The sequence below is a fragment of the Apis cerana genome, linkage group LG7 (assembly GCF_029169275.1).
Source record: "Apis cerana isolate GH-2021 linkage group LG7, AcerK_1.0, whole genome shotgun sequence".
Lineage (NCBI taxonomy): Eukaryota > Metazoa > Arthropoda > Insecta > Hymenoptera > Apidae > Apis > Apis cerana.
In genome coordinates, this window is record NC_083858.1 from 10,698,445 (window position 1) to 10,726,105 (window position 27,661).

The window sequence follows — 27,661 nt, forward strand, 5'->3', positions numbered from 1 at the left end:
TAGATAAAGATATGATCGAAGCTGGATTAAAATATTTCCAAGATGGTTGATTATTATACGAGCGATTTCGATCGCTCAATCCAACATCGGATCGATTATCGACATCGGGAAGGCTTCGAATTTCATCTCTTTATTGCGGCTATCATGCCGGAGGACACGGCCGCTATCATTTTCGTGAAAGCTGCCGGAACGAATGCCTTCTGGATCTGTCCGGGATGGAGAAAGGTCGGACGTGGGAGGAATCGGGAGTAGTCGTGACTGGAAACGCATATACTGGGCCAAAATAAAATATAATGGTAACAAGGAATAATAAGATTTAAGATATACAGATATTTAGTAAGTAACCATAAATCGGTGGCCTGAAGTGTGTTGTTATTGAAAAGCACTTAAAGATTGACCTAAATCAATATTGATGTTTGAAAATTTTTAACTTTCGATATTATAAATTTATAAAATTAATATCGTTAAAATTGATATTCTTGGATATTGCGAGATCAAAAATTATCGATAATTTTGTAATCTCTTTTCTCTATTAATTATCTATCTTATCTATATATCGTATTGAAGTCGATTGAAGGCGATGTCATTGCTCGATGCATAAACTTTTGCAACATAATTAATGTTTTTTGATTTCGCATTGAAAGTATGGAGGAAATGGATTCCAATCTTAACAACGGTGACAGAATTGACAAGGTGTATTAATGAGAGATATTCGAACGGATATGAATGGTGGAATCGTTTCCGGCTTGGGTTTAGAGAAAGTGGCTGGTGACATTTTCCAATAGGTTTCTAATGGAGGAGCGTCACGTTCTTGTTATGTTTATTTGCATGTCGTATCTGGGAATTATATCTCGGTGCAATGATAGGCAATTTATGCATCTTATATTCATGATATATTTATAACATTATGTTCAAAGAGGAATGAAGGTCACCTTGAGATGTATTTTCTCTTAGAAATATCCAACGTATTTTCATCGTAACTCTTTGCTTGACATATTTCTTTCTCAACTAACTAATGACTATCGTCAGTCAACAAATCGATCTAAGTTTTTCAAATAATTTTCAAAGTGCGCCGTGCATTAAAGAAACTCACTGAATAATTTTTCAATTAAAGATCGATAATTATTCAAAAATAGAAAAAAGCCCCCTTACCAAAGTTTGGTCACTTTCCAATGACTCTACACACACCCACCAACTTTCCAATACTTTTCCACCCTTGGCGTGATCGTGTCACCCGTTATCTATAGATAGGTTTCAATGCGTTTTTTCAATGGTACCGGCCATGTTGTTCTGCGTGCACGACCGAAGGTCGTTGTAATTTAGCATATAATAGACGAGTGCCCTGGAAAAAGGACGAGAGGGACAAAGGAGGAAGAGTGCGCTAAAGACGAAGGCCGCCGGGAGAACGAGCGCGAGTAGAGAGAGAAGAGAGATGAAGATAGAAGGAGAACAAGAGCTGGAGAGCTCGGTTCTTCGTGTACCTCGATGGTGCGTTATGGCACAACGAGGGGGAAATACCGACGTAGGTATCCGGTGCCCCCTCAGGCCGGTTCCCATACCTTCCACGGCGATAACATATAATAACGACGGCCTGGTGGAGCCCGTGGGCGATCTGACTTCAGCGGGGAAGAGAGAGAAAGAGGGAAGATACCGCGGGGTAGGTAGGACGCTGTATATATGTGTATATGGGCCGAGAGAGAGAGCGAGAGAGAGAGAGGGAGAGACGGGTGAACGGCATCTCTTTTACTCTTCCTCACCCTGTTTCGTACTTTTCGACGGTACCGCGAAAGTCGAGAGCGAAGGATAAGAAGAACTCTCGAGAAAATGAAAATTCTGCGAATCCTGTGTTGGAAATTCTCTTCCTTTGGAGAAAAAAATATTGTATTATGAATATTAGTTTATATTAGAACATTAGTTGAGACGCTATGAGTTTTCAGTTGAATGTCTTTGATTTGCCAAAGAAATTATAATATAAGTTAATAGAACGTAGAATTTGGTTCATATTGAAGATTTTCTTATGTAGACATGTATATATATAATAAATAAGATAGTATAATAATAAGATAGTTAATTCGTGTAATTTTTGACGTTATTTGTATATCTATACAATATAAATTTATATTAATTATAAGAATATTATATACGTAGATATATATATTATTTTTATATGATGTAATATATATTTAAAATAAAAAAATATATTTTACGTATATTCTAATATCTTTATATCTTTTATTTTCTTTCCCTTTTTCCAACAAATTTTCTTTTACTATCTTTCTGCGAGTTTTTCATATTGGAATATTTATATGCAAGTTCCTTTCAGATATTTTTCAAACGTATATATATTTCTGAATATGATAAAATTTTCATTGCGTTTCTTATAAACTGTTTGTATTTTATATATAAATTGAAGAAAAAAGTAAATAGAAAATTTTAATACCGGTGGCGCCATCTCGCGTTTGGACGCTGGAAGCTTCGACTTGCTACTAGCATAGCAGGATGTGCAAGGAGGTATTCGTGACGTCACACGTAAGGACAGCAATATTGTGAGAGAAGGATAGAGAAAACGTGCCACCAACTTTGGTTATGCGGCTCCTAATATTCTTTATTAAATAAAAATATTAGTTAATTATTAATTTTCCATTGATAATTTCTATACTTTTAAGCTTGTCTCTGAAAACTGAGATCTTAAAGAAGTTTCTTATATTAAATTTAACTCGAAATTCTTTCTAATTAATTATTTATTAATAATTAATGAGTCATATCGGACCGACGCTCGATCGATAAACAATACTTTTTCGTTAATTTATCATTATTATGAAATTTATTTCTAAATATAAATATACTTAATCGAAAGCTTAGTTCTTTCTCTGTTTTCACGTATAATTTTTATTCGTAAATTTGTTATTGTTTAAGTGAATAATTTAATTGTTTATTACTCGATCATGGAATAATAGGCTTATGCGTGAGACACTGTTCATAACAATCATTAATAAATAATTAATCAGGAAAAATTTTTCTACTTTTAAGCTTGTATCTCAAAGCTAGAACCTCAAACAACTTTCTCGTATAAATTTTGATAAGAAATTCTTTTTAATTAATTATTTATAAATGATTATTATAAAGAGTGTTTCAGTCGATAACTTCGTAATCGAATAATATATAATCAATTTATTCTTTAAAATAACAGCAAAATTATGAATAAAAATTAAATGTGAATGTAGGGAAGGAAACAACGTTTAAAATGTATATATCAATATTTAGAAATAAATGTTGCAATAACGTAAAATTAATGAAAAATACATTGTATATCGGTTATATGAACTGTACGATTGAGACATTTATTATTAATAAATAATTAATTGAAAAGAATTTCAAATTAAAATTAATATGAAAACTTCTTTGAAATCTCAGTTTTAAGATATAAATCTAAATTTGCAGAAATTTTCAGCGGAAAAATAATAATTAATTATTTAATTTTCAAAATTATGTTTCCGACATATTAATATTTCTGTCCTTCTCGCACAATATTGCTGTCCTTACGTGTGACGTCACGAATACCTCCTTGCACATCCTGCTATGCTAGTAGCAAGTCGGAGCTTCCAGCGTCCAAACGCGAGATGGCGCCACCGATACATTTTTTAATTTTCTTTAATTATTTTCTCTAATTAATAAGTATTTACATGTTTTTATCCGTTATACCAAATTTTATACATACTTTTGTACTTTTATCTTATATATTTCTGTTTTCTCCTGAATTTTTTAAATAAATTTAATTAATATCTTTAAACTTTTACCTGAACGTATATTTTATATCTATATATTACATTTTTAAATTGCACATTTTCCATATATTTTTACACATCGTGTATATTTTTTCTATATGCACTTCAAACCAAGATAAGTAAAAACGATACAAATAAAAAAATTTCACAATTATAAAACAGGCAAATAAAACGAATTTTATAAAATTAACGCCACCTTTTCCCGATTTATATTCTTCTAATCCGCCAAACTTCTAAAATTCGATTAAACAATATTCTCGTCTGCCTATCGTCTTGTATATTCTGCACATCACTTCTTCCACCAATTTATATCCTAGAAGAAAGAAACATTACCATACTTGAAATCGAACAGAAAGATAAGAAAGACAAAAAAAGAAGAAGAAAGGAAGGAAGGGGAGGGCGATATCGAAGGCGAGCGGTGTTGAGAGGTGAAAAAAAGCACGGAGGAGGAAGAAAAGAGGAGAAGAGGAGCAGGATGTATGAGGCAGCGGGTTAAGCGTTGCTGTTGAGTCGGATCCTCGGTCGGTAAGGGTGGGTGTGCGGGGGAGGAAACGGTACCAGGGGCGGAGGACGAGCGGCGTGATTACCCGGGGCGATTTGTTGGGCCCACCGACCGGCCGAGGTCCGATCCCGGGTCAGATCCGCTCGCTATGGGAAAACGCTAAACGATCGGCTCACATCACTCAGATTCCTGCCCTGTTTTTGGTCCACGCGTGCTTATACGTGGGCCGCATTCTGCCGACAAACTATCGCATCTCTAAACTAAATTCTAAACACACTTCAATCGGTCATAGTTTGACTTCTCTATTTTTATCATATCTTTAGATAACATCGTGAGAATACGTCGAAATCACCATTCTCTCGCGAATTGAATTTTCACTGTCAATTGCATCGTTATGGAATACACTCACAAAAATAAATTTTCGAAAAGGAAGAAAAAGAATATCGGAGATATAGATCTACAGGATTTGTAAATTTCGTTTCCTTATTTTTCATTCCTCTTCTTCAATAAATATAAATACGATTCCTTTTGTCGCAAATCGGTTTATAAACTCGTTTCCCGTTCCGGTATGAAAAGTTAACAACAAGAGTGGCTCCGGTTGGTAATACACGCTGATGATACGAGACACGGTTTAATATACGCCGTGGTTCGATGCGCGCAAGCGACAATGGACTCGAGAGTTCGCTCGTAGGTGTGTGCGCGCGTGCAAGAACGAAACATCTCGACCGATACAGGATCGCTTTGTCAGAGTTGGGCAAATTGCACGTGGTGGACCGAAGGGCGAGGAAACGAGGACTAGGTGGATCTCCATGGGATCGCCCGAGGGCGTCGCTAAGTCTTCAACAGGACTCTCCGGTCCGGCGGGATGATGGACGATGTTTTAGGGATTACGTGATACCGGAAGCGCAAACTAATGATCGGTGGTTACGTAATTTCTGAAAATGCGCGGAGGAAGAAACGGTGCGTTTCGGATCGGTTTCAGTTTGAAAATTTCATCGACGCGACGATTAATTTGATAATCCACGATAAGAAATACTTGAGTTTAAATTTATGTATTGTTGTTTTAACTGGCTTGAATTAATTTGAGTTAGAGATATTTTAGATAATAATAATTCAAATCAAAATGTAGTGTATTCAAGGTTTAGATGAGTTTCAATAAATTTAATTTTTGGAATATTTATTTTAATATAAATATGAAAGAGAATTTAAAAGTAAATTAAAGTAATTTCTTTAATTGAAGATAGTTTTAAAAAGTGTACAAATCGCCCGTCAATTTCATTTAAAAATTGAAATAAGTCGTAACATAGTAAAAGTACTGGAAAGTGTTTTTAGATTTTAAAATTTTAGTTTAAGTAAAATATTTCTTTTACATTGAAAAGATTAAAATAATTGTTTAAAATTTTAAATTGATATATTTAATTTTTTTTATTTGTATAAAAAATTGATTTTATGATTTTTAAAAGTTTATAAAAAATTTATGATGACCAGGCAGGCAAGATTCTTCGAAGAATCTTATTATCGAAAGATAAAATTTTGAAAAGTAATGATTTCGATGATCGATTGGATTCAAGGATCCTTGAAATATGCATCGAAGGTTTGAAGGATCTCGTAGATATCTTGGTTTGAGAATTTTTGAGAGAGATTTTGAGGGTTTTTAAAATTTGGAAAGTCTATAAAAATTCTTGAGAGATCTTCGAAATTGTAAGATCCGCCGGAAAATCGGTATATCGGATATTCGATACTCGAGTGAACGGCGTTTCCAATAATTATCCAAATATTGTACAATCCAAGCAATTCATTTTATTAATCTTCGTGAAAATGTAAAACGTCTTCGCGAAACGTTTTTCACGGATAAAGGAGAGTGAAGAGTGATTTCATAGATTGTACTCTCTAATAACTCAAAGTAATCACCATAAATTTCCACAGGTATTATCCCGTTCTTGAAAATCCTCAAATTGTTTTTGTTCACATTAAACATCATAATATGATTAATATAACGTTTCGTCCGATATTTATGATGCCATCAAGCGAAAATAATTTTCTGTTGCAACATCCCATATTATGCCTATAATAATAAACCCGTAGAATTCCGTATCCACGCGTCATTTCTTTTCTTTTCTTTTCTTTTTCCATCCCTTTCGCCAAACTTTGATTCAAGAAATATTTTCCAACGATGATTCAAGACTCTCTTTCGCAACTTGCCGATTGTAATCTTATCTATCCATCATCGCGATCTTTATTACGGATCGCTGCCCATTGTCGTTCGTTTCTCGAACAGAGTATAAATCCTCCGTAGGTGTCTCAGCTTGGGAAATGACTATCTTCGATCTCGAGTGGTGTGCCGTTACACGTCCACGATAATTTACCTCGCGTAAATCAATTTTTCGTGTAACACAGGGGAACGAAACTATTCTGCAACGTTCGATATCACTTTTGTGAAATTATATATATATATAGATGTATTCGTACAACTACGAATGAGAAGATTCCTATCTTTCTCCGCGAGAAAATAAATTTTGATATTTTTAAAAATATTCTATCCTTCGAAATGGATCTCTCAATTAGCGATTTTTGTTAGAGTAAACGACGCGGGTCCAAAGCGAATTTTCATTTCGTTTTTCATCGCGGATTAAATCGAGAACTCGCGGAATATATTCCCCTTTCTGGATAATTTATTTAATAAACTTGACAAAAGTGTTTGGAGAATATATTTTGACACTGATTATCGAGATTTATTAATGTTAAAGATCGATGATAATCGATTCGTATCCAATTTTCTATCTTTTTCTCGAGAGAAAATAAATATATCTCGAGAAAATTCAATCGAAAGAAATTTTACACACGGTTTTCGAAGCAAATAGCCCATTAAAGCGATTCGACTCGTGGCGTTGAATCGTATCTATCCAGCCGGACGTTTTAGGCGCGATTCGGCGTGCGTTTAATGGGTGAAAGGTGTAACTTACTTATCATACAATGCGCCATGTATTGAAACGATCGTGACTTTTACTGCCTTTCGCTTACGCGTTCTTTTTTTATTTCCCTTCCACCGTATGTAAAATGCATTCGATGGTTACACCAGGAAGTGACTAGCTCGCTTTTGCAAGTCTAAACAGAGAAGATCGATCCTTTCATTCCCGTTAATCCTATTTTCAATCAAACAACCCGTATCTCGTTAAATTATTTAAATTTCCCTCTCCCCCTCTAAGTGCTCTATCACTTTACTTCTCCTCAGTGCTACATATAAAACTCTTTTCCCTCATCAAAATTCCCTTCTTCGATACTTTCTACGAATCTTAATAAAACTATTTTATTATTAACCAGTTAATAACGTTATTCAATCGTCGTCGAATTACTTTCCCTCACGTAACGCATATTCCCACGTATAATTTCTCGAACATCCCTTCTTAGAACCAGAACTAAGAACTGTTTCATTTTTGCATTGAAATTTGATTTTTGATGGTACTTTAGGAGAAATTTTTACTATATATATATAGAGAGAGAGAGATAAATAATTACGTTAAGTGGCAGACCTTGTCTTCCTTTTCTTCCTCTCCCCTCCCCTTTCGATACGATCGAGCAGGTAATCTGGCGATACGCTTTCGACAAAACAATAAGGCCGACGGTGTGCAAACGAAGGAGGGAAGTGGAGTGAAGCGTGACGGAAGAAGGAGATGGCGGTGAGGTTGTCCAGGCGGTTTTTCTGCCACGATCGGTCTCACCTTTCTCAATTCCGTTCCGCGCGACACTTCCATTCGTTCCACGCCGCGTTTCTTCGGAGATTAAAATTGGATCTGTTTGGAACTAAGAGGTCTCGTTTCAATCGATCTTTTCGATCGAGTTTCTTTTCTTCTTGGCTCAAGATTCTTGGCTGTCCTCTTAAATTTATTACGGGTTAATTGAGCAGGAAAATCGATTGCTAATGCCTTTTTGATTTTGAAATTATCATGCAAATGATGGTAGGTTTAAGGAATAATATTCGTGTGAAGATCAAGATCAATTTTGATATTCCTCGAATTTCTCATCTCGCTTCTTTAAAATGTATTTATATTACTCGTATAATTTATCAGGAATTGTATTGAATTATTAAAGAAGATTGGAGGAAACGAAGCATGATTCCAGAATAGTAGATAATAGACAGCAGCTTGCCAATTAGAATTAACTTTATTATTCCTTTGGTTTCGAGGGTTTAGCGATTATATTTCGCATCTCTTTGCCGATTGGGGGAAACTGGATATCCATGTCCAGGATATTAGTTGGTGGATCGAGCATCGTGAATATCGTTGGATGAACAGTAACTGTATCGCGATACCATTTCAATGGTGCTACGCGAATACTCTGGAAGACACGTAGCAACACGAGGAAACGAAGCGATATATGCTCGTCGAATTTATTAATATCGATCGATGATAGATTTATCGTTTATTATACATCCAAGATCTGTCCGTTAATCATGTTGACCAGTGAGGAGATGAAAAGTTTGAAAAGATATTACACGATATTTCTTTTCGTCGAAACAAGTGTTCGAATTTTATTATATCTTCGTTACACAAATTTCATAAAAAGGATGTTCAAATATTCAATGCAATAGAAAATATATGTCACATTATTAATATTTATTCAGAATACAGAAGAAATTATATCAGTGAAGTCAGTTTTTGACTCATCTCGATATCTCAATTCATCGTCGAGTTATAAGAATTCAAAGTATTCACCATAGCGCTGAAGAAAAAAGAGCCGCGACTCGGTGACCTATATTTTTTCCTGGAAATGTTTACTATGTTGTTCCAGATATCGCGTGTATGTTATATGTTTTCCAAGAATCGCGTCTGTCATTTGTTTGGTGTTTGGAAACGCGAGTCCCATGTAAGCGAGCAAAAAGGAGATAGCAAATTACTCTTTTCTTTACACGACGATATCTCGGGAACCGGAAGTCGTATCGGAATAAATCGAAAAGCGTTTTAAAGTGGAAAATCTCACGCTTCCAACGATCGTTCACTGGTTGACCGGAAGCCATTATCTTCGGAGTTACAACGGTTCAAAGTTTTCCTAATTTTAATAGAATACAATTGGATTTGGTACGATTAAAAAGCATTCTTTTGTTTGCACGATGGTACTTGGAGGAACTGGAAATCGTATCGAGATGAATAAAAGGATATTTTAAAGTTTTTAACGATCTTTCGTTGAAGATTAGAGGACTTCTTCGTATTTTCAGACTCATCGGTTTAAATTCTTAAGATTCAATCGAGTTTTCAGATAAATTAACGATGATCAGTAATGTTTCTCGATTTAGTTACCAAGACTTTAGACGTCAAAATGTATCACGTGTAAGATTAAAGCGTCTTCTTGGCGCAAACCGCCGTTGTGCTTTCACGTTACGTCTCTTTTATGCATAAAGTGCACGAATATACCGCAAATAGCCTTTGGACACTGTCGGGTATAGTAACGGTGTGCCTGATTACGAACGATATGTTCTCTGAGATATTGCCTGCTACGAACATCCTGGAGCGTTGTCGATGGTCACGTTTCCGCGATCCGGACATCACGCTCCCTTTCTACTCTCTCGCCATGGAATTCTTCCAACTGTGGAAACGCTTTTCGCAAAGTCGCTTAAGACCTTTGCTTTCAGATAATGATTTAATACCTACTTTAAACTAACAAATTCGCCATCCTCTTTGATAATATATTTTAATAAGAAAATTTCAAATATAAAATTCTAAATACATCTTTATTGAAATGTAATAAAAAATACGATGAAGATGGATCGATCAAAAATCGATTAAATCAAGATTGATTAAATTCGAAGTAAAACGTCGATTTCAACTTTCCCGTTGGAATGTTGCCGAGCGTCTCTCGATACTTGGTAAAAATCTCTATCTCGCATTCATTATCAGATTTCACTTTTCAGCGCGTAATACATTAAAACGTATTTGTTATTTCCAACTTTCCACGATACTCGACCTTTGATCCATTCGATCTTTATACTCGAAAATCGTAATGTTACTTTTAACGAATTTTTAAGGAACTTCGCGCACTTACTTGGTCAGAGTTTCGAGCGAGGAGGTGTATATCGTTCCACCTACGTCGATGTGGACGGGAGCCGTGTATCTGGAAGCGGCTGCCACGCAGGGTATTCCGGTCATCTTCTGGTTGTAGGATGCTGCAGCCGGAGTCGGTGGCGTCGGTGATGAAGAATTGGACATTGTGGGCGACGTGGCCGGCGAACTGCTTGGCGACAGCAATCTGACAAAGATACTTTGAACATTAGCCACCATCAGGCCCTGTTCCTTCTACGAGGATTCGAAGCGTTTGCTTTCGAAAATGATGGCGGAGAGATTCTTTTCATTCGCTTTTTTCACATTTTCCCGAGAATATCATTCGTTGCGTTAATCTCGATGCGAATCGATATTCTTGCGAGAGATGTCCAAATTTTCGAAGATATAACTTTAAATTGCTTCTCTGATATTAATTTCGAAGAGGAATTATTATCGTGTTAATTTTTATCGTTTCGAATTAATTCAATTGATTTATCAGTTCAGCAAGAGGAAAGATTTTATTACACCGTTTTCATTATTGAGATTTATGCGTTCGTGAGCAATTCTCGTTACATGGCACGATCAATTGTGAGACGTTACGCAAGATCGAAGAATTTCAATTGCATCGAGATGTATCATTTTCTCCGTGTTCCACGGTATATTAAGCGTTGATCTTTAAGAGGTAGGTATAAATTGAGCGTAGTTCTATTTACCTCATTTTAATTTGAGCGCTAGGGAACATATTGCGTTGCGCCAGCTCCGCCTTCGCCTCCTTTACGTCGGCCTCACATTTCCGTCTGCAATTAAAAATGATTAAAAACCTCCAGTATGCTCAACTTCTTCGTTTAAGTTTAATTTCAAGAAATTCTTCACGCGAATTTCACTTTGGATTCTTTTGTGTTGGTAATAAAATAAAAATTTTGTACAAAAGTTTTCACGAAAATGACAATCTAATTGCAAATCTCGCGATGTATATTTTTAAAACGTTGTGTGAACGGACAAATTTCAGAATTGTAGTCAAGAAAGTTGATTATCTTTCGCTTTGAATTCCGATTGATTACCTTTTCGTCCCACGGATCCAAAAATTATTCCGGAAATCACATTCGATTGCTTTTCGAAGTCGAAACAATGTTTAAAATGGTTTCTTCTCTCACTTCTCATTTCTTTCTTTTTAAATATACTTATCAAGTTTTCTCTCGTTTTAGAGTAATAAAAACAGAAAGAATGAAAGAAAATCCTCGACTTCCATTCATCGTTTTCACGCCGTAACGTATGCGATTCACAGCTAAACTTTATGACCGCTATTTATAAGTCATAAGTGAACATTAGAGAAGACAAAACGTACTTGGATATTCTTATGACTAATTGCATCTCCCATTTCATTCCTCAATTTTTTCCCTTTTAAATTAACCAAAATTTTTCCCATTGTTTCACACAATAGAAACGGAACGAACCAACAAAGAATACACCCGATTTATCGTTTTCACACCGTAGCTACTTAAGTCATAAACAAATATTAAAAGAGACAAAAAAAAAAAGAAATGAGACAAAATGTTAACATTCTTAACTCTCGTCTCGTTTCTCCATTTTCCATCAACCGAAATTTCTTTTATTGGTTTCACACCGTAGCCATTCAAAGGCCGCAATTTATTAATCATAAATGAAGATAAAAATCGTTAACTCTTGATCATCGCATCCCTCGATATTTCCCCCTTTTAAATTTTTATTTCCGTTGCTCACACGATAAAAATGGAACGAAAGAACCCGATTCACCTCACGTATATATTCAACCACGGTTTACGGCCGCCATTTAGAAGTCAAAACAACGGCGCACACGCTGACATTAGCGCGGCTAACTTTCCCTCTAACGAGGTCGCGCGCCATTTCAACCGGCTCGATTTAATTTATCGATCCTCGCGGTTGGTCGCTGCCGACGACGACGACAAAAGCCGACGAGGGTCCGATCTTCGGGCTGCATCGTTTTCGGTTTTTGATTTTCGACCGCGCAGTGGTGTTCTTCCAGGCCCCAGCGTGGATTTTCCATATGTATTAATAAAGGCAATTAACCGGGGAAGGGAGGGAGGAGGGAGGGGAACAATGTTTAACGAGGAAAAGCGAACCCCCCCGGCAGGGTAGGTCCGACGAATGAGAGAAAAGTGGAAGGGAGGATGGACGGTTTCGGTGGACGGTGGTTTGCGAGGAGAGGGAAGGCTGGATTCATTTCCAAGCTTGTGTACACACCGAGATCCTGGCCTCGGCTTTGTTCCAAGCCACGGCTCCTGCCTTCGTTGCGCAGGTATCCTTCCGGTTTCGCGATTTTAAAACGAAATCGTGCTTTCGTTTCGAGAACAAAATTTTATTAAAAATACGAAATAGAAATAGAAAATAGGAGGAAGGAGTTTGCGTGGAGGAATTTTTAAATTCAATTTCACTCTTTCCCCTCCGTAAGCGAATAACGAGTAAAATGGCGAGTGGTTTTTGGAGAAATTTTTATTCATAGAATTAATATAGATAAAGGTAAGAATGATTAGTGAGACGGAAACGAGGGAGCTTATATAAAATAGTGATTTTCATATCCGTAACAAAAATTCGGTGTTATGGAAATGAAATATGGAGCGCGGTGGAAAATAAGGATACGTAACTGTAACTGGTATAAAGTAGATCGTGCATAATTTTGCTTCGTTGTTCGGATTCAGGTTAGAAATACGTTTGGAGATATTTGAAAGCGTGAAACACGACGCGAACGAATTTATGAGTGAAATCAGGTTTACCGTTTCAGACTGCGTCTTATCAGAGATTGTGACTTGGAGTTACATTGCACACCGGTATCTGGATATTCGTTTTTCCACGTAATTAACTGTCACAATTACTTTCCTCGTTAATTCAATACAATTAATTTACCAAAAGTTCAATATTCGTTTTTCAAATATTAATTCTTTCACATGAATCGTATTCACGCATTACTTTTCTTCTTTTTTCACAACACCGAGCTGCCTGGTATTTCCTGTACATTTCGCGATTGATCATGTTCCATTGACGTTTTTAAAATATTACCGCTGGCTTAAGAGTTAACATTGATTTATCGTACAACCCACGCAGCAATGTACACGAATTCTCTTCTGTTTCAGTGCGCTTCGTGTTTTCTTTTAAGCCATTTAATTCTCAATTGATCCAAACACCGTTCTCCACAGTCACCGCGGAGGATCAGATAATTCCTACGGTGCAAACAATCCTGCGTGCACGCGTGTATTTTATCGTATATTTATTCAAGAATTTGCTTATCGGAAAATTTTAAACATCCCATTTGTAAAATCGTTCGAATTAAATATATAAATTCTCTCCGCCAACAATCTGTCAGATCGATCATAATTTCGTCAAACGTACGAGCATACGTACATTTTTGCAGCGTTATTCGAATTCCTATCGATTGAGATGCCTTGCCTCTGAACAATCCTCTAATTTTCGACTCGTAATCCGAATCCTCAATTATCACGTCGAAATCTTTTTCCCACAGCACGCTCGTCAGAGAGACGAGCGCATCAAGGATACCGCAATCTTAAATCAACGGACCAACATCACCCCCTCTCGATGCGCGCGTTCGAGCTCTCGTTCCACTTCCCTCCCCCTCTCTCTGCGGCATAAATCATTACACCGGTCCCCGCAACGTTAACCTCCGCCGTATAAACACCGATAAATACGAGACTGTGCAACAGTCGAGGGGGGTATTAAAGGAACCCACCAGGCCGAGGAGTGCCATCAACCACGAAACTCGAGAGGCAAAGAACGTTCTCGTCGCCGCGGCGATATTTATTTTCAGCCGAGCGGGCAGAGTTGCCGCGACGTCGTCGATGCAGGGGGACGACGAAGGTAAGGCCGAGGGGACTGGTTTTCTCTTTCCACCTTCTGCCTCCCTCCCTTTCGCTTATCCACCTCCGTTTCCTCTCCTTCCTTCCTTTCTTTCGTTCTTTCTTTCTCTTTTTCTTCTTCTTTTCTTCGTTGCACGGGGCACGAGTCGCCGCGAGGACCACGCGTTGCACACCGTTTTCGTTTTCTAGAGGTCTTTTCGAGCGATCCTCTTGTCGCCAAGAGTCGAAAAATGAACGGGGCAAGGTAACGATCGGCAATCTCTGATTATGAATCAGGATGAACGATTTAATAATTGAAGTTACGAGTGAAAGTTACTTCGATAATTTATCGTTCAAGATATAATGCGAGGCCGATTATAATAGCTACTTGAAGCAATTACTTTATTCGAAATTTTTAACCAGTTACTTTTTCAACGGGTTAATGAATGCCAACTCTGTTGTGAGTCTTTATGTGGAGCAAAATTTCGAAAGGATGTATATATATATATAAGGTAAGATTTTTTGTATTTTGAGAGATTGATTTATGGTAGTCTAATAAGTGCAAAATAAAATCATGTGAACAGGAATATAGCTATGTGATTATATATGGTAATGTAATATTGTAAATAAACTGTTTTGAAGCAAAATGCGACGAATCATATATCGAGTGATATAAAACAAACGGAAAAATCGATATCGAAAAATTTCGATTAAGGTTATCAAGTTATTAAGTTGTAAGTTACGTAAGTTGTGCGACACTATCTTCGTTTTTTCATTTAATGAATATATTTTTTTTTTATATCAGAATCGTATAATTATATTTAAAGTCATATGGTCGATATATATTTAATATACCGTACAAATGATTTTTGTATTTTAAATATTATGTTAAATTAAAGCGAAAGAAATCGATCGAAGAAGCGTTCTAGAAGCGCCAATTACGGAGATCGACCTTTGGATGCCTTTGGGCGATCGATTAGCATATGCAAATTCCATTAATATAGATACGCGTATGAACGTAGTTGTAATTAACTTTGATCATAATTGCACGGTAAATCGATCGCAAAAATTGTGTAAGAAAAGATCGATCGACCAAAACAGTCCTTTCTTTAAAATTTCTCATTCTTTAATCCTCGTTTATGAATTGATCATAAGCATCTTCGAATTTAATCTCAAATCTGGATAGAAAGTAAAAGCGTCTTTTTTAAAACCACTGTTCAATAAGAAATTTTTTTGATAATTTTATTTTATTTTTTTTTAAAAATCTCTAAATAAGAAATCAAGCGTGAAAGCTCGAAACAAGTTTCTTTCATTTCTGTGTAAAAAAATAAAACAAACTTTTAAAAATACAAACATATATACGCAAGTCGTTTTACAGGATTAATTTTCATTTAAATTTTCGTCGATCAAGGCAATCTAATTGCTCTTGTTTCGATTGGTCAGTTACGGTTGTGTCTGCGGATACTAGCGATAAATTACGAATAATAGAGGGAGAGAACTAGTCGGAGAAAGTGAAAGAACATCGCGAGGAACGATTTCAGTAACAGCCGTCCCGTCGCGTTGGCGCCTCCAATTGCAAAAATCAATCCGTCCTTGTTTTCTATGCGCGTGTGGGTAGGTAAGTTCTAGGAGTGCTGTCTAAATGCGCGTCATCAATATACGTACAAAGTCGTGGAGCAAAGTCGTGCATTAGGATAATGAACATTCAGCCGCGGGGTGGATGCTAAAGAACGTTTTTAACGTTCCTAGATGACATCTTTGAAATACACGAACGATAGGAAATAAGAAAGTATTTACACACAGCGGTGATATCCTTGGTAATAAAATTAGAAGCTGAAAAAAAAGAAAAGAAAAGAAAAAAAAATGGAATTTCAGGAATTTTACATAATGTGTATTAACGTGTACGAGTCGGTTGGTTAATATTCAGACTGTGCTTGGCTAGGAAGAAGGAAACGCGTAAAAGAAAAAAAAATATACATTCTTTGATACAAAGAATGCAAATGAAGGCTTGAAAGAGCTTGTTTGTTAATACTTTACTTTAAATTGTGGACATTATCATTTGAACAATATCAGTTTCAATATGAATAGTTTTCGAAACGAATTAATTAACAAAGAAATCGCAATTCGAAGGATACCTCGCTCTTTTTTCTCATTTATCTTCGTTTTGAATAAATTCGTAAATCTTAAAAAAAGAAGCCACACGTAATCGAATTGATTCGAAAATTGTTTTTGATTGATTCTTCCTCGTTTCCATCCACTATCGAAGAAATTGCATCGTTGACGCACACGAGTGTAAGGATTACAAAATTACAAAATGTCGTAGGGCATTCGTAACACCGATACTCAAACAGCGGACAACAAGTGTGGACCTACAATTACCGAGAAGATGGTAGTGGCCGCTTTGTGTCCTCTTGTGTGCACAACGGCGAGGCACCCCGCTTCAAGTGACCAGCCGCATGCACGTGTGCCAAGATGAGTATACCCCGGGGGCATCAGTGAGAAAGGGTCTAACACGTTCTGAGGACATGCGCGTGTCCTCAGCGCGTGTACGACGTCGCAAACTAGAAGTCTGCCGGTTAAGTTTGCGTGGACGTCGTCGAATTACCGGAGGGCATCGCGGTATGCAAATTCTCCCTGTTGTCGGCCAATCGAGCACGCGTTTCCGCAAAACGTGTCGTTCCACGTGAAAATCCTCTCGAATGGGGCCCGCGTGAAAAATGGCCGAGAATCGCTTCGCAAAAAATGAATTTTTTTTCTTACTTTTCTATTCTATTTTTCTTCTTTCACGCAGCTTCATTTGTATCATGTTTATTTAAAAATATTAAATTCAATTTCTTATGAAATATTACAAAAGATATTAATTCAGGATTACTGTTTCCGATTTATTCATATAAATGGAGCTTCATTTTATTTTATAATAATATATATCCGTGTTATATTTATAAATATATTTTATTTTATTATTCATTTAAATTAAATGGAGCGTGAGGAATAAAAAGTTTAATTTTATTGATATCAATAGCAGCATTTATAAATTATGTTTTACCATGAGGCCCAATATCATATTGAGGAGTACATAATTGTTAATTTAGTATCAGCAATTTCTTACATTGGATACACAATTGTCTTTGAGCTGGATTTTCAATTAATAATGAGTTATATACTTTTTCGCGGATTTACGTAGCCTTTATGGGCTATTCGAATCGAAGAAATAAGGAGTATTATATATTACACATATGTTTTCGTATTCGAAATTTTGGGCTAATTGCGATTCTTTGTCCACCTCGTGGAAGAATCGACCGTGAAAATTTAATAATCCATTCGTTTCTTGCCCGTTTGGATGTTACAATCCCTTTACACGTACGTGGACGCATGGAGAAATAACGAGATTGCGGCGTAAATTGATAAAATCGTACAATGTTAATTTGGTTGGGAATTGACGGATTTCCATTACGTGATTTCGTTACGACCACGTCTGCCTTCCGCTGAATAATTTTCATAATAGAACGATATTTCGTGCTTGTTTACGTATTCCATTATCGATATTATCACAATAATATTATATTTGTTGTAGCATATCGGCAAGATATCGAATTAAAAAACGAGGAACAAACAACGTGCTCTCATATATTCGAATATATCTCTCGATATTTCTCTCGTTTGATCAAATTAATCGATATCTCCTGTCTTAATATCGAATCAAAATTCACTCACCCCAATATAATCCCATAATTATTCTGACTCAATTTTACTTACAAACTATCCTTTTTCTCCTATCATTTTTATCTTAATATTTTCATCGATCATTCTCAATTTTAATTCAACTTGTATTATTTATTCACAATATAAAACGAATGAAAATAATCAGAGTGGTTAAATAGTATTTCTTATAAAATATGACTTCATTAATTTTACCTCTTAGAACTTGATCATTACGATCAGAATTGTTTGTGCAAAATCATATTTTTACGAACACAGAGAAAAAAGTTTAAAAACCAAAACCTGTTTCACCTACCGCGAATGTTATATTATTACATCCATTTTAAATCCACGAACATACGAGCATTAAGATTTCCAAAAAAAAAAAAAAAAAAATTCATCGAAGCATCGCAAATTCATATATATATATATATATATATATATATATATATATATATATATATATATATAAAATGTATAAATTCAAAAGAAAATGGAAGCTTCGATTATAGATTACAGAAAAGAGCGATGTTCAACTCACAGTTGCACAGATCAATCGTACGTACTTACACGCGTGTAACGTGTGGTTGTATCTGTTCTCTGTACTCGGAGTCCGGGAGCGGTGAGGACACCGATGGCTCGAGGCCACGGCGAATGCAAATTCGAAAATGCCTCATTTTCGTTCGCGAATAGCATTATTTTAAACGCCTCGGGATACGTCGTGGTCAGAAGTCGGGACTTCTCCTCTCTCTGACGAGGCTACCGCAGGAACAGCGCTTCCTTTTTTTTATTTTTTTTCTTTTCTGCTCGAGGAGAGAACGCGGTGGGCACGGGTGGTCTTGATCGCGAGGAATACGTCGTGTAAGCTTTCATTCGAGCGAGAACAGTTGAAGCTAAGTAAATAACGATTCTCGAAAGGGATCGGAGTTGTACAAGTTTTTCATTCTCTCAATTTCGACAAGTCGAAGTTATGTCTCGTAAACCTTGATGACTTTCTTTTCGATTTTCAACGAGTTATGATTTTTCATGATCAGTGAAATTTCGATTCTATTGTGAATGCACATGTACGTATATCTCTATGAAAATCGAATTTATCCGTCATTTGAAACGAATAATGTTAAATTCTGATATAAAAAAGACGAATATAAAACTTTTTTTTAATGTACGATAAATAAGAGATATTTAGGAAGAAAGGAAGATAGAAAAGAAATGTAAAGGAAGATAAAAGAACTGAACTGTATCGAAGAAATTCTGTTGAGCATAGAATGATAAAGATGGCGAGGAAGAGAAAGTAGAGAGATGTGATAAAGAAGAAGATTAATCCTATATGAAAATAGGAACAATTAATTTATTCATCATTCTTAAATATAAAGATGTAATAAACCATAAAAAATATTTGTTACAAATTTTTTTTCGATACATGTTGTTTGAATCATTTATATTCGATCACTTATAAGATTCCATCCTTCTTTATCATCTTCTCCTTTCTTTTCTTTCTTTCCTTTATCAATTCTTCTTCCTTTCGCCGTATATATTTATAAATAATTCGAGTATCGAATGTACGTATTCGAATTTTTAATACTCTGATGATGATGCTTTTATTATAAGACTCTTAAAAAAATATTTATCACACGTATCCTTTGTCGAACAACGATTTGCAAATTAACGAAATAATTCGCGCATCGTGGCACACCTCTCCTCTTTTGGTAAACGTTTAAAAAGTTATCCGCGCTACGTTAACGCGTGCATCTGTCCACCGGCATGTTTCATTGACCCTTCGTGTTCGTAAAACGACTATAAACGTTCACCTATACGCGAGCTTTGCATCGCAAATACCCGTGGCTCATTAACTTCCTCTTTGCGTTTCGTTTGCATCGATTTTCAGTGGCGACCAATCTGGGACCATCTGGTCTCGTTGCTCGAGAGTTGCCTCGCTCTTGATTCACAGCTGCTCTCGTACAAGAGCCGCTTTACCGCGAGGAACGTTTCGATTGTGTGCCGATTACGATCAACAATCTGTTGTTGCCAATTACGTCCGCTCGCTTTCATGCACGTGTTCCGTGTTGGATTCCAAACATCGCATACTTTGTACTATTTAAGAGAATTTATTCAGTTCACGGCAAATCCAATTCTTTTTAAAATTGTCGGATTACATTGCAAATTGTATCTTTTAACGCTTCGATACTTTTTTTTTCATTATTTTTTTAAAACTTCGAATGAATCGAAATGCGAAGGGATTTTAAATCAGATTTCGAGTTATATAAAAATACAATGATCGAAAGTATTCTTCTTCCTAATGAATTGAAACGAGTATTATTTCTTTGGAAGAATAATTTCCTTCTTTAACTTTCGAAAAAATTTAATTCAAAATTATTTCAATTGGTGTTACAAATACCACTCGTTCCAGCAACTATTTTCTAAAACTAATCTGACATCTCTTCAACAATTCTTCTTCGTAAGAATCTCAATTCGTTTTCAACGAGACCTCAAATAATCCCTCATTAACATGCTCGTATATAACGATCATTTCAACACGCTATACAATCACAGCTTCATTAGCCTCCTCTAAATCCTCGGAAAACAATGGCCGGCACTTTCACCAAGTTGTAAAAGACGCGTTCAAATAAAACGCCATTACTGTTAACTACACACCACTTCTTACGTCACCTCCGTAATCGTCACTCGCGATCGCTTTTCAGAAATGCTTCGCCACAGTTATAGAGTCCCTTGTGTCTGCGCGTTCTCGAAATTATTTCGTTCACCCCCTTCCTCTCCTCTCCCAATCCATTCTCCATCCTAGTAATTCCGGTACTCGGTTTCACAGAGTCATAAATTTTCAGGACGAGCCACGCGACCATCGACAAAGGAAGAACGGGGTTGGAAAGACGTTAACGACCCTCGCCGATTCTGGTACCAGTCGTAAGCGTCTTTTCAGAGAAATTAGTCGGCGTGAACCGTCGTTATTTAAGCTCGAACACTCGCCCGCTTTAAACTGAGTTCTGCTAATCTGTCACGTATCCTCCGTTGCATTTCCATCCGGCGATGAGGATTTTACGTTTCACGTGGTGGATCGAATTGAAAAATTCGGTGATATTTCTTTTTCTCGCATAATTTTTGAATCGTAAGAGAAATAAAAATTGTATTGGTGTTATTGTCGTTAAGATAAAATTAAATATAATATTTGATTATATTTGTGAAATCGAGATCGATATTTTCGATATGTTTATTTCAAAATTTAATTTCATTCTATCATTCTAGTTTAGAGTTAAGATCGATAAGTTCTCCAATAATCGAATTTTGATTAATTGTAATAACAATAAATATTTTATAATCGCAAAAGATTTGGGATCGATTCTTTGCAATTGTCAAATATATTAATGCTTCCTATCTTTTAAATTTCGAATGTTCCATTTAAAGTTCCTATTATTATTATTTAATAATATTTATTAATATTTTCATTTTCAAGATAAACGTTTAGAAAGTAGTAAATAGGATATCGAAAAACTTGATTTTTTCGCAAAATGCCATTGAATTTTTTTCTCGTGAATTGTGTTCTTCTGAAAAGTAGAACGACACGATTGAATTGTTCGTATTTTGTATGTTTTCTACGTGGATCAGCGACGCGTGAAAACGACCGCGATTTACGTTTTTACGAACGGTTTCTCGTTTCTGTTCCTCGTCCACGTTGAAATTATCGCGTGATGGAACGAGAATAAATCGCAAATTCGATTAATCGAGTCGCGTATCGATCGAAATCCGCGGATTTTCGAAGTTAGAAGAAGAGAATGGATTCTTTTCAACTTGATAAATGAATTTTCGATGCTATAGCGAATCTGGGATAAGAGTTTGTCTTAAATAAAGTGGTTTTTGAAAAAAAAAAAAAAGAGAAAAAGCAAAAAGAAAATATTCCAGCGTCCAATCCGATAACGATAATGGGATGTCGATGACTCGCGTTTTGTCAACTCGAATGATTGGAGAACGAGGTTTATACGAATCGAATGACAATTTTCTACCGATTCGTGATGCATATAAATTTTTACATTTGGATGACATTTACAACTTGCAGTTTTGTTTTTTAATAAAAATGTAAAAAACAGGTGGAACGTGATCTGTTTATGCATTAGGATGATTCATCCGATGGAAATAAATTCGTGCAAATAAATTCTGAATTATACATTTGTTAGAAGCTTGTACAAGTCTGTATACAATATTCATATATTCATAGAATATAATTATGTAATTTCGATTCTTTAAACTCTTCTGTCAATACATATTTATGCATTCTTTAATTGCATTCCTTAAGATAATATTTAAAATTTTTAATTTTCATTTTAAATTATATATAATTTTATTTATAATTATTATTATATATAATTAATTTATAATTTTATTTATAATTATTGGAATCAGTTGACCGCTGCTGAAAATCTTGGATATATCCTGACTTAAGATTATAACATCTTGCATAAGATTGAATATTAACATAAGGATAGAAAGTGTTCAGAAATGGCATTAAATTTTCTCCTCGATAAGAATTTTCATTACATACATTTCGGTAATTCTACGATCAAATAACAATATAATAAAACACGTAACACAAATGCACGTTCCTTCAAAAATCCAGAGCCAAATATATCATATACAGAAGAAGAAATTAAACCGAGGAAATACGGAAAAATTTCAATCTACAAAAATCCACAATTGCATCTAAAAATACAATATTTGAAGAATCGAATCGAAAATTTCTACTCAAGCTTCGTTCCTCGTCCAACGAGGATTGTTTCGTCCATCGATTCCTTATCGCGATTTTTTACGATCACCCACTCACCAGGATCCGTCCATCGAAGATCTTGACTGACAGAGCTTCCTGTTACCGTGCTTTCGCACTGACCTACATCCGCCAGTTTGCGGGTAACTCGTTGGATTCGTTGATTGAAGATCGGTGATGGAATGGCAGTTATTACGGAGTTTAATAAGCGTCGGTGTTTCCAGCGAGATAGATGAAGCCTTCTTAGTTCATCGTGAGCACGTCAGAAAGGATGTGATGTAATGAAGATGAAGAAGGGAGGAAGGGACGAGGGAGGGAGAAGTGGAAGAGAAGGTGTCGCGTGTAAAGTACGATCGCGAGGAGTTGAGGGGAAGGTTGTAAACCGACGACGATCATGCTGGATTATAAACGTTTCTTTAGCATCGGGCAAAAGCAATTTTCGTTGATGAGCTGGGAAGTTCAACGTAACAGTTACTTCAATTTTTGGTATTAATTCTTCACTACTCGTTTCAAAACATAATTCTTAAAAATCGAAACTCGCAATAACATTATTTCAATCGTATTTTTCCACCTCGATCGATAAGGAACGCAAATTTTTCCAACTAAATTTTCGCTGAAAAAGAAAAAAAAAAAAAAAGAAACGTCGCATTCGATTAATATCGCACATGCGAATACGTCACGCACGAAAGAGGCGGCAAATTCAAAATGTCAACGGCGACGCGGGCCGTGAAAGGAAGACGTGGCAAAAAGTTGAACACGAAAGAAGGAGGTAATGTCACCGAAGGTGTAACGCGAAAGAAACGAAGAGGCGTTCGTGTATTCATTGCCCTGTCGATTATCCCGTGTACGGTTGCGCGAATAAAGGAAAAAAAAAAAAGGAAAAAAAAAGGCGAAGAAAAAGGTTGACGCGGAGAGCAGAAAGGTGGGCACGAGATAAAAGAAGGAGAAAGGAAAGGGAAAAAAGAAAAGAAGACGAAAGAAGGGAACGAACGAGGAGAGTGGCTCCTTTCTTTGGTGCATGCACCGTGTGCTTCGATAGCGGATGGTCGAAGCGCGTGCCGACCGGTTTGGCTTGCGCTCGTAGTTACCACGAACATTTATATATATATATATATATACATATATATAGTCTGAAATTTATCGATGCCACGGCCTGGCACGTAGTCTCTCTCATCCTTTCAGAGCACACGCCAGCGCTTGTCGCTTAATTCTCGTTTAGAGGAGGTTCAATTAAGCCGCGATACATCATGGAAAGGTAACCGCTATCGTTCTTCTATTAGGATGAATATGAACACGTTTCTAGCTAAATATCTTTTTTCGAAATGTAAAATGTACACGCACGAGCAGTTTTATACGAAATAATACGAGAAGGATTACGACTAGTGACTTATTTCTAGTATTATTTATGATTGAGATTAATTTATCGATTACCGAAAAGAAACGTTCTTACTTTTTCTTTTTTATAAATAGACAATTTAGTTTAATAGTAGGATTGAGTTAACTATGAATGTTTTTTGTAATTATTTCCACGATAGAATTCACGATACATACACATACAAAAGTAAAAGTTACAAGTTGGTAATTTTAATTTTTAATCGATATCAATCAATATATTGGCACATTGACGATCCACTATCAATTTTATTCTTCCCAAACAACGTTAATTTTTCTTCCAATTCCGAAGAAACGGCGACAACGTGCACAGAGAGATCTAAACGTTCGTCACATTTGCCATCCTACGCGTTCCCCGTGATTTACGACACTTTCGCGGATAAGTTTAATCGCGTCAACTCTATCAGGCACCGTGGATAATTTATCCCCGTCTTGTAAATTTTTCCCCGAAAAACTTAACTGCTCGCTTCGCCTACGGAGTATCCCCTTTATCGGCGAATAAATTCCTCGCGAGCTTTTATATTTTTCATTGATCGCGAGGAGCGTGTAACATATGTGCACACGTGTTGTCGACCAACCGCGATGTAAATCTTTCGGCGAGCGTTTCAGTTAACATAAAAAACCGAATGTCTATGCGTACCCAATGTGTACTCTGTCCGTGCTCGAACGATCGATTACAAGGTTTTAAGGATCCCAATTACGCGTAAAGTTTCGATCTTCGATAAACCCAAACATGTTTCACTATTGATCCTCAATCTCGTGCGCGACGCATTTTTATCCTCTTCTTTTTTCCTTTTTTTCAGTCGATTATAAATAGATGCTTTTTTTAACGAGGTGAAAAATTCAGTTATTGGAGAAGCTGTAAATTTAAACTTGTTTAAATCGTCTACATCGGATTATATAATGATGCGGTTGTTTCATTATTCGATATTTTGCAATCGAGGAATGATTACTATTCCGTATCTAATGAGCACAAATTATCCAGACCAATTGGCGTTGAATTATTATTACCACCAACAAAAAACGATCCTATTATCGCTCAATTATATCTCCAATATGCAACGTGCTTGGCGAGTGCATCCTTAAAAAATCGATCGAACGCGATACACGCGGAGAACACGTTTCCTCTCGAACGCCGATCGTATAACGAATTTTATCGCCAGAATCGGATATAATTCTGCCACGGGAGAATTTCTTGCTCGCGTGCCAACATCGACACAAAAGCGGTCTGCCTTCTAAACGTTTGTCGCGGGCCAATCTCCTCCAATAAATCCGCTCGATTTTTCTATTAATTCAACGTTTAAAATCGCGAGTGACAAGGGGACACGAGAAGGATCTTTCAGGTCGAGCCTCGTGCTGATATCGCCACGTATTGATGGCCGTTGGTTCTAAAGATAATTAAATCAAAGTTGATAGCGTAAAAACTTTTGACAAGTTTTTGAAACATTTTGTTATATAATGTATAAGCAAGAAGTATAAAAATGCATAAAATTATTTCATCTTTTTGCCTTTTTAATAATATGTTACTTCGTATATTGAATATTTAACATGGAACTATATTGCATATAATTTCAAGTTATTTTTTCACATTCAATATGTTCTATTTGAACAATCGATTTACATTGAATATTAATTAGAGAAGTCTCGGTATCAGTCACATTTTCTATCAACTATGTAACTGTTTCAGCGATGTAATATCTAATTTCAATTTTGTCAAATGACTTGCGACAACTTGCAACAACAGAGAAACTTTTAAACTACGTAACTCGATTCATCTTTCAAATCCTCTTAAATTAATATTATTAAAAAAAAAAAAGAAATCATAAAAATCGATACTGCTCTTACTATATACGAGAGGATAACCTTAATTATTTCATTGCAACTCATGGCCCTCGATTTCTAATGACAGATGTCGCGTACACGTACATTCGCAAACGCACTTGCGATCGTACTTGTACGTAACGATTGTCATCATCGGTTTAATCAAGATTACCCTGTATCTACCTACGACGAGGTTGCATACTGTCGTTAGTTGGACACCAAGTATTCATAGAGGCCCACGTAACAGGCCGAGAAGGCACTCCCGACACGCGCCAATGCGTGTCTTGCTCCATTTCATCCTCGCCTATTCCCACCACTTATGCTCACCTACTTACCCTACGAGACGGAAACTCTGACCGAGACGTTGGCGAGTTGTCGAGCCGCGGCCGAGATTGGAATTTCATGCAACACCATGCCTCTTGCAACACGATTGACCAGCTGCGCTCGTATCTTGCAGTTTGATTCTTTCTTAACTCTCCTTGCTTCCTTAATTTCGTGTCGACACTTCTCTACCCGATGTTGCGCGTCTACCAATTATCCACTGCTTTTCCGCTGGCACAATATATATATGTGGGATACAAGATTTTGTTGAGTTTTTTAATGTATATTATTGTTGAAACAATAAGGATTGAACGGTGTACGTTTTTTTTTGCGTATTGTGTAATATGAAAATTGTTATATGTTTCTTAATATTCAATATTTTTTTGTTATATAAATTTAAATATGAAATTGTATAATTTGTTGTATATGACGAACGAGTCATACGCGTTATTATTATTTTTGTGGAAATTATATTTTGAAAATATTCGTGATTTTATCTATGGTGATGTATGCGTAAGTTTATTGGAAATTTAAATGATTCTATATAAAATATGTAAAATGTATTCTTTAATTACAGGTAATTTCGTGTAAAAGAATTTGTTTTATGTAAAGAGATTAAATAAACATTCACGTGAATGAAGATTTACATCGATTTCAACTATTGAAGATGTAATTAGTAATTATTATTATTTTGTTTGAATGAATTTTCTTGAGTTTCTATCATATACTTTATCGTTAAAAAATTTCATCATGAACCGATCGATGCAACGTACAAGCGTTTTTCTTCTTCTTCTTTTTTTTTTTATTAAAGAAAATTACGGATATTGCGTAAAAGAAAATTTTCATACTATTTTGCATTCTAGATTCTACATGTTACTTTATTACGTTGTGAGTTATGGTATTTGCGCAGTCATTTTCTCACAACTTTGCATCTCTACGATTCCACATTCTACTTACACGCGCGTTATTTTGTAGAGTTATGAAGTTTGCGTAAAGAGTTATTTTCTTAAGAAAATCTATGTTCACGCGATATTCACGTGAGATGATTCTACATTACACGCGTGTTGCTTTCTCGTTGGGGATTAAGAATTTTGTCGTGAGAAGAATTTGGCGTCGCTTTATCGCTTTGTCACTTTACGTTTAAAGACTTCGCGCGAAGAAATATCTTCGTGATTCCGTGCACGGATACTTTGCCAATCGGGTGAAAATATGCATAAATTTCTTGCGATTCTTTTCTCTTTTCTTTTTCACTCGTGAATGTTATCCTTTGCAATCGATTTTTAAGATTTTTTTTAAGATTTAAAAGTGTTTATTTATCTTCTTACAGATGATTCCGTAGATTTATTGCTTTAACATTAAATCTTGTATTCATTAATATGATAATCGAATGCTATTGAATGAATACTGAATGAAAAAGTATCTCATAAAATTTTCCAAAATTGACTTGTAAAATTGTAATTTCAATTATTTCAAATAATAATTCATGATATTAAATT

General features: G+C 35.8%; 1 protein-coding gene across 4 annotated transcripts in view; it reads right to left on the reverse strand.

Moving 5' to 3' along the window:
* The window catches only part of LOC107999225 (BTB/POZ domain-containing protein Tiwaz), a 39,876-nt gene that overhangs the window by 3,677 nt on the left and 8,538 nt on the right, over nucleotides 1-27,661 (reverse strand). Inside the window, exons 1-3 of one of the 4 annotated variants that reach the window (XM_062077193.1) lie at nucleotides 26,180-26,378; nucleotides 11,033-11,116; nucleotides 10,324-10,539 (exon numbers count right to left, since the gene is read on the reverse strand). In XM_062077193.1, the coding sequence (XP_061933177.1) occupies nucleotides 10,324-10,539; nucleotides 11,033-11,061 (245 nt within the window). In that variant the 5' untranslated portion in view covers nucleotides 11,062-11,116; nucleotides 26,180-26,378. Of the gene's footprint in view, nucleotides 1-10,323; nucleotides 10,540-11,032; nucleotides 11,117-26,179; nucleotides 26,379-27,661 lie in introns of those variants that run through there. The other 3 variants (XM_062077195.1, XM_028667472.2, XM_062077194.1) reach the window with 3 other exon arrangements.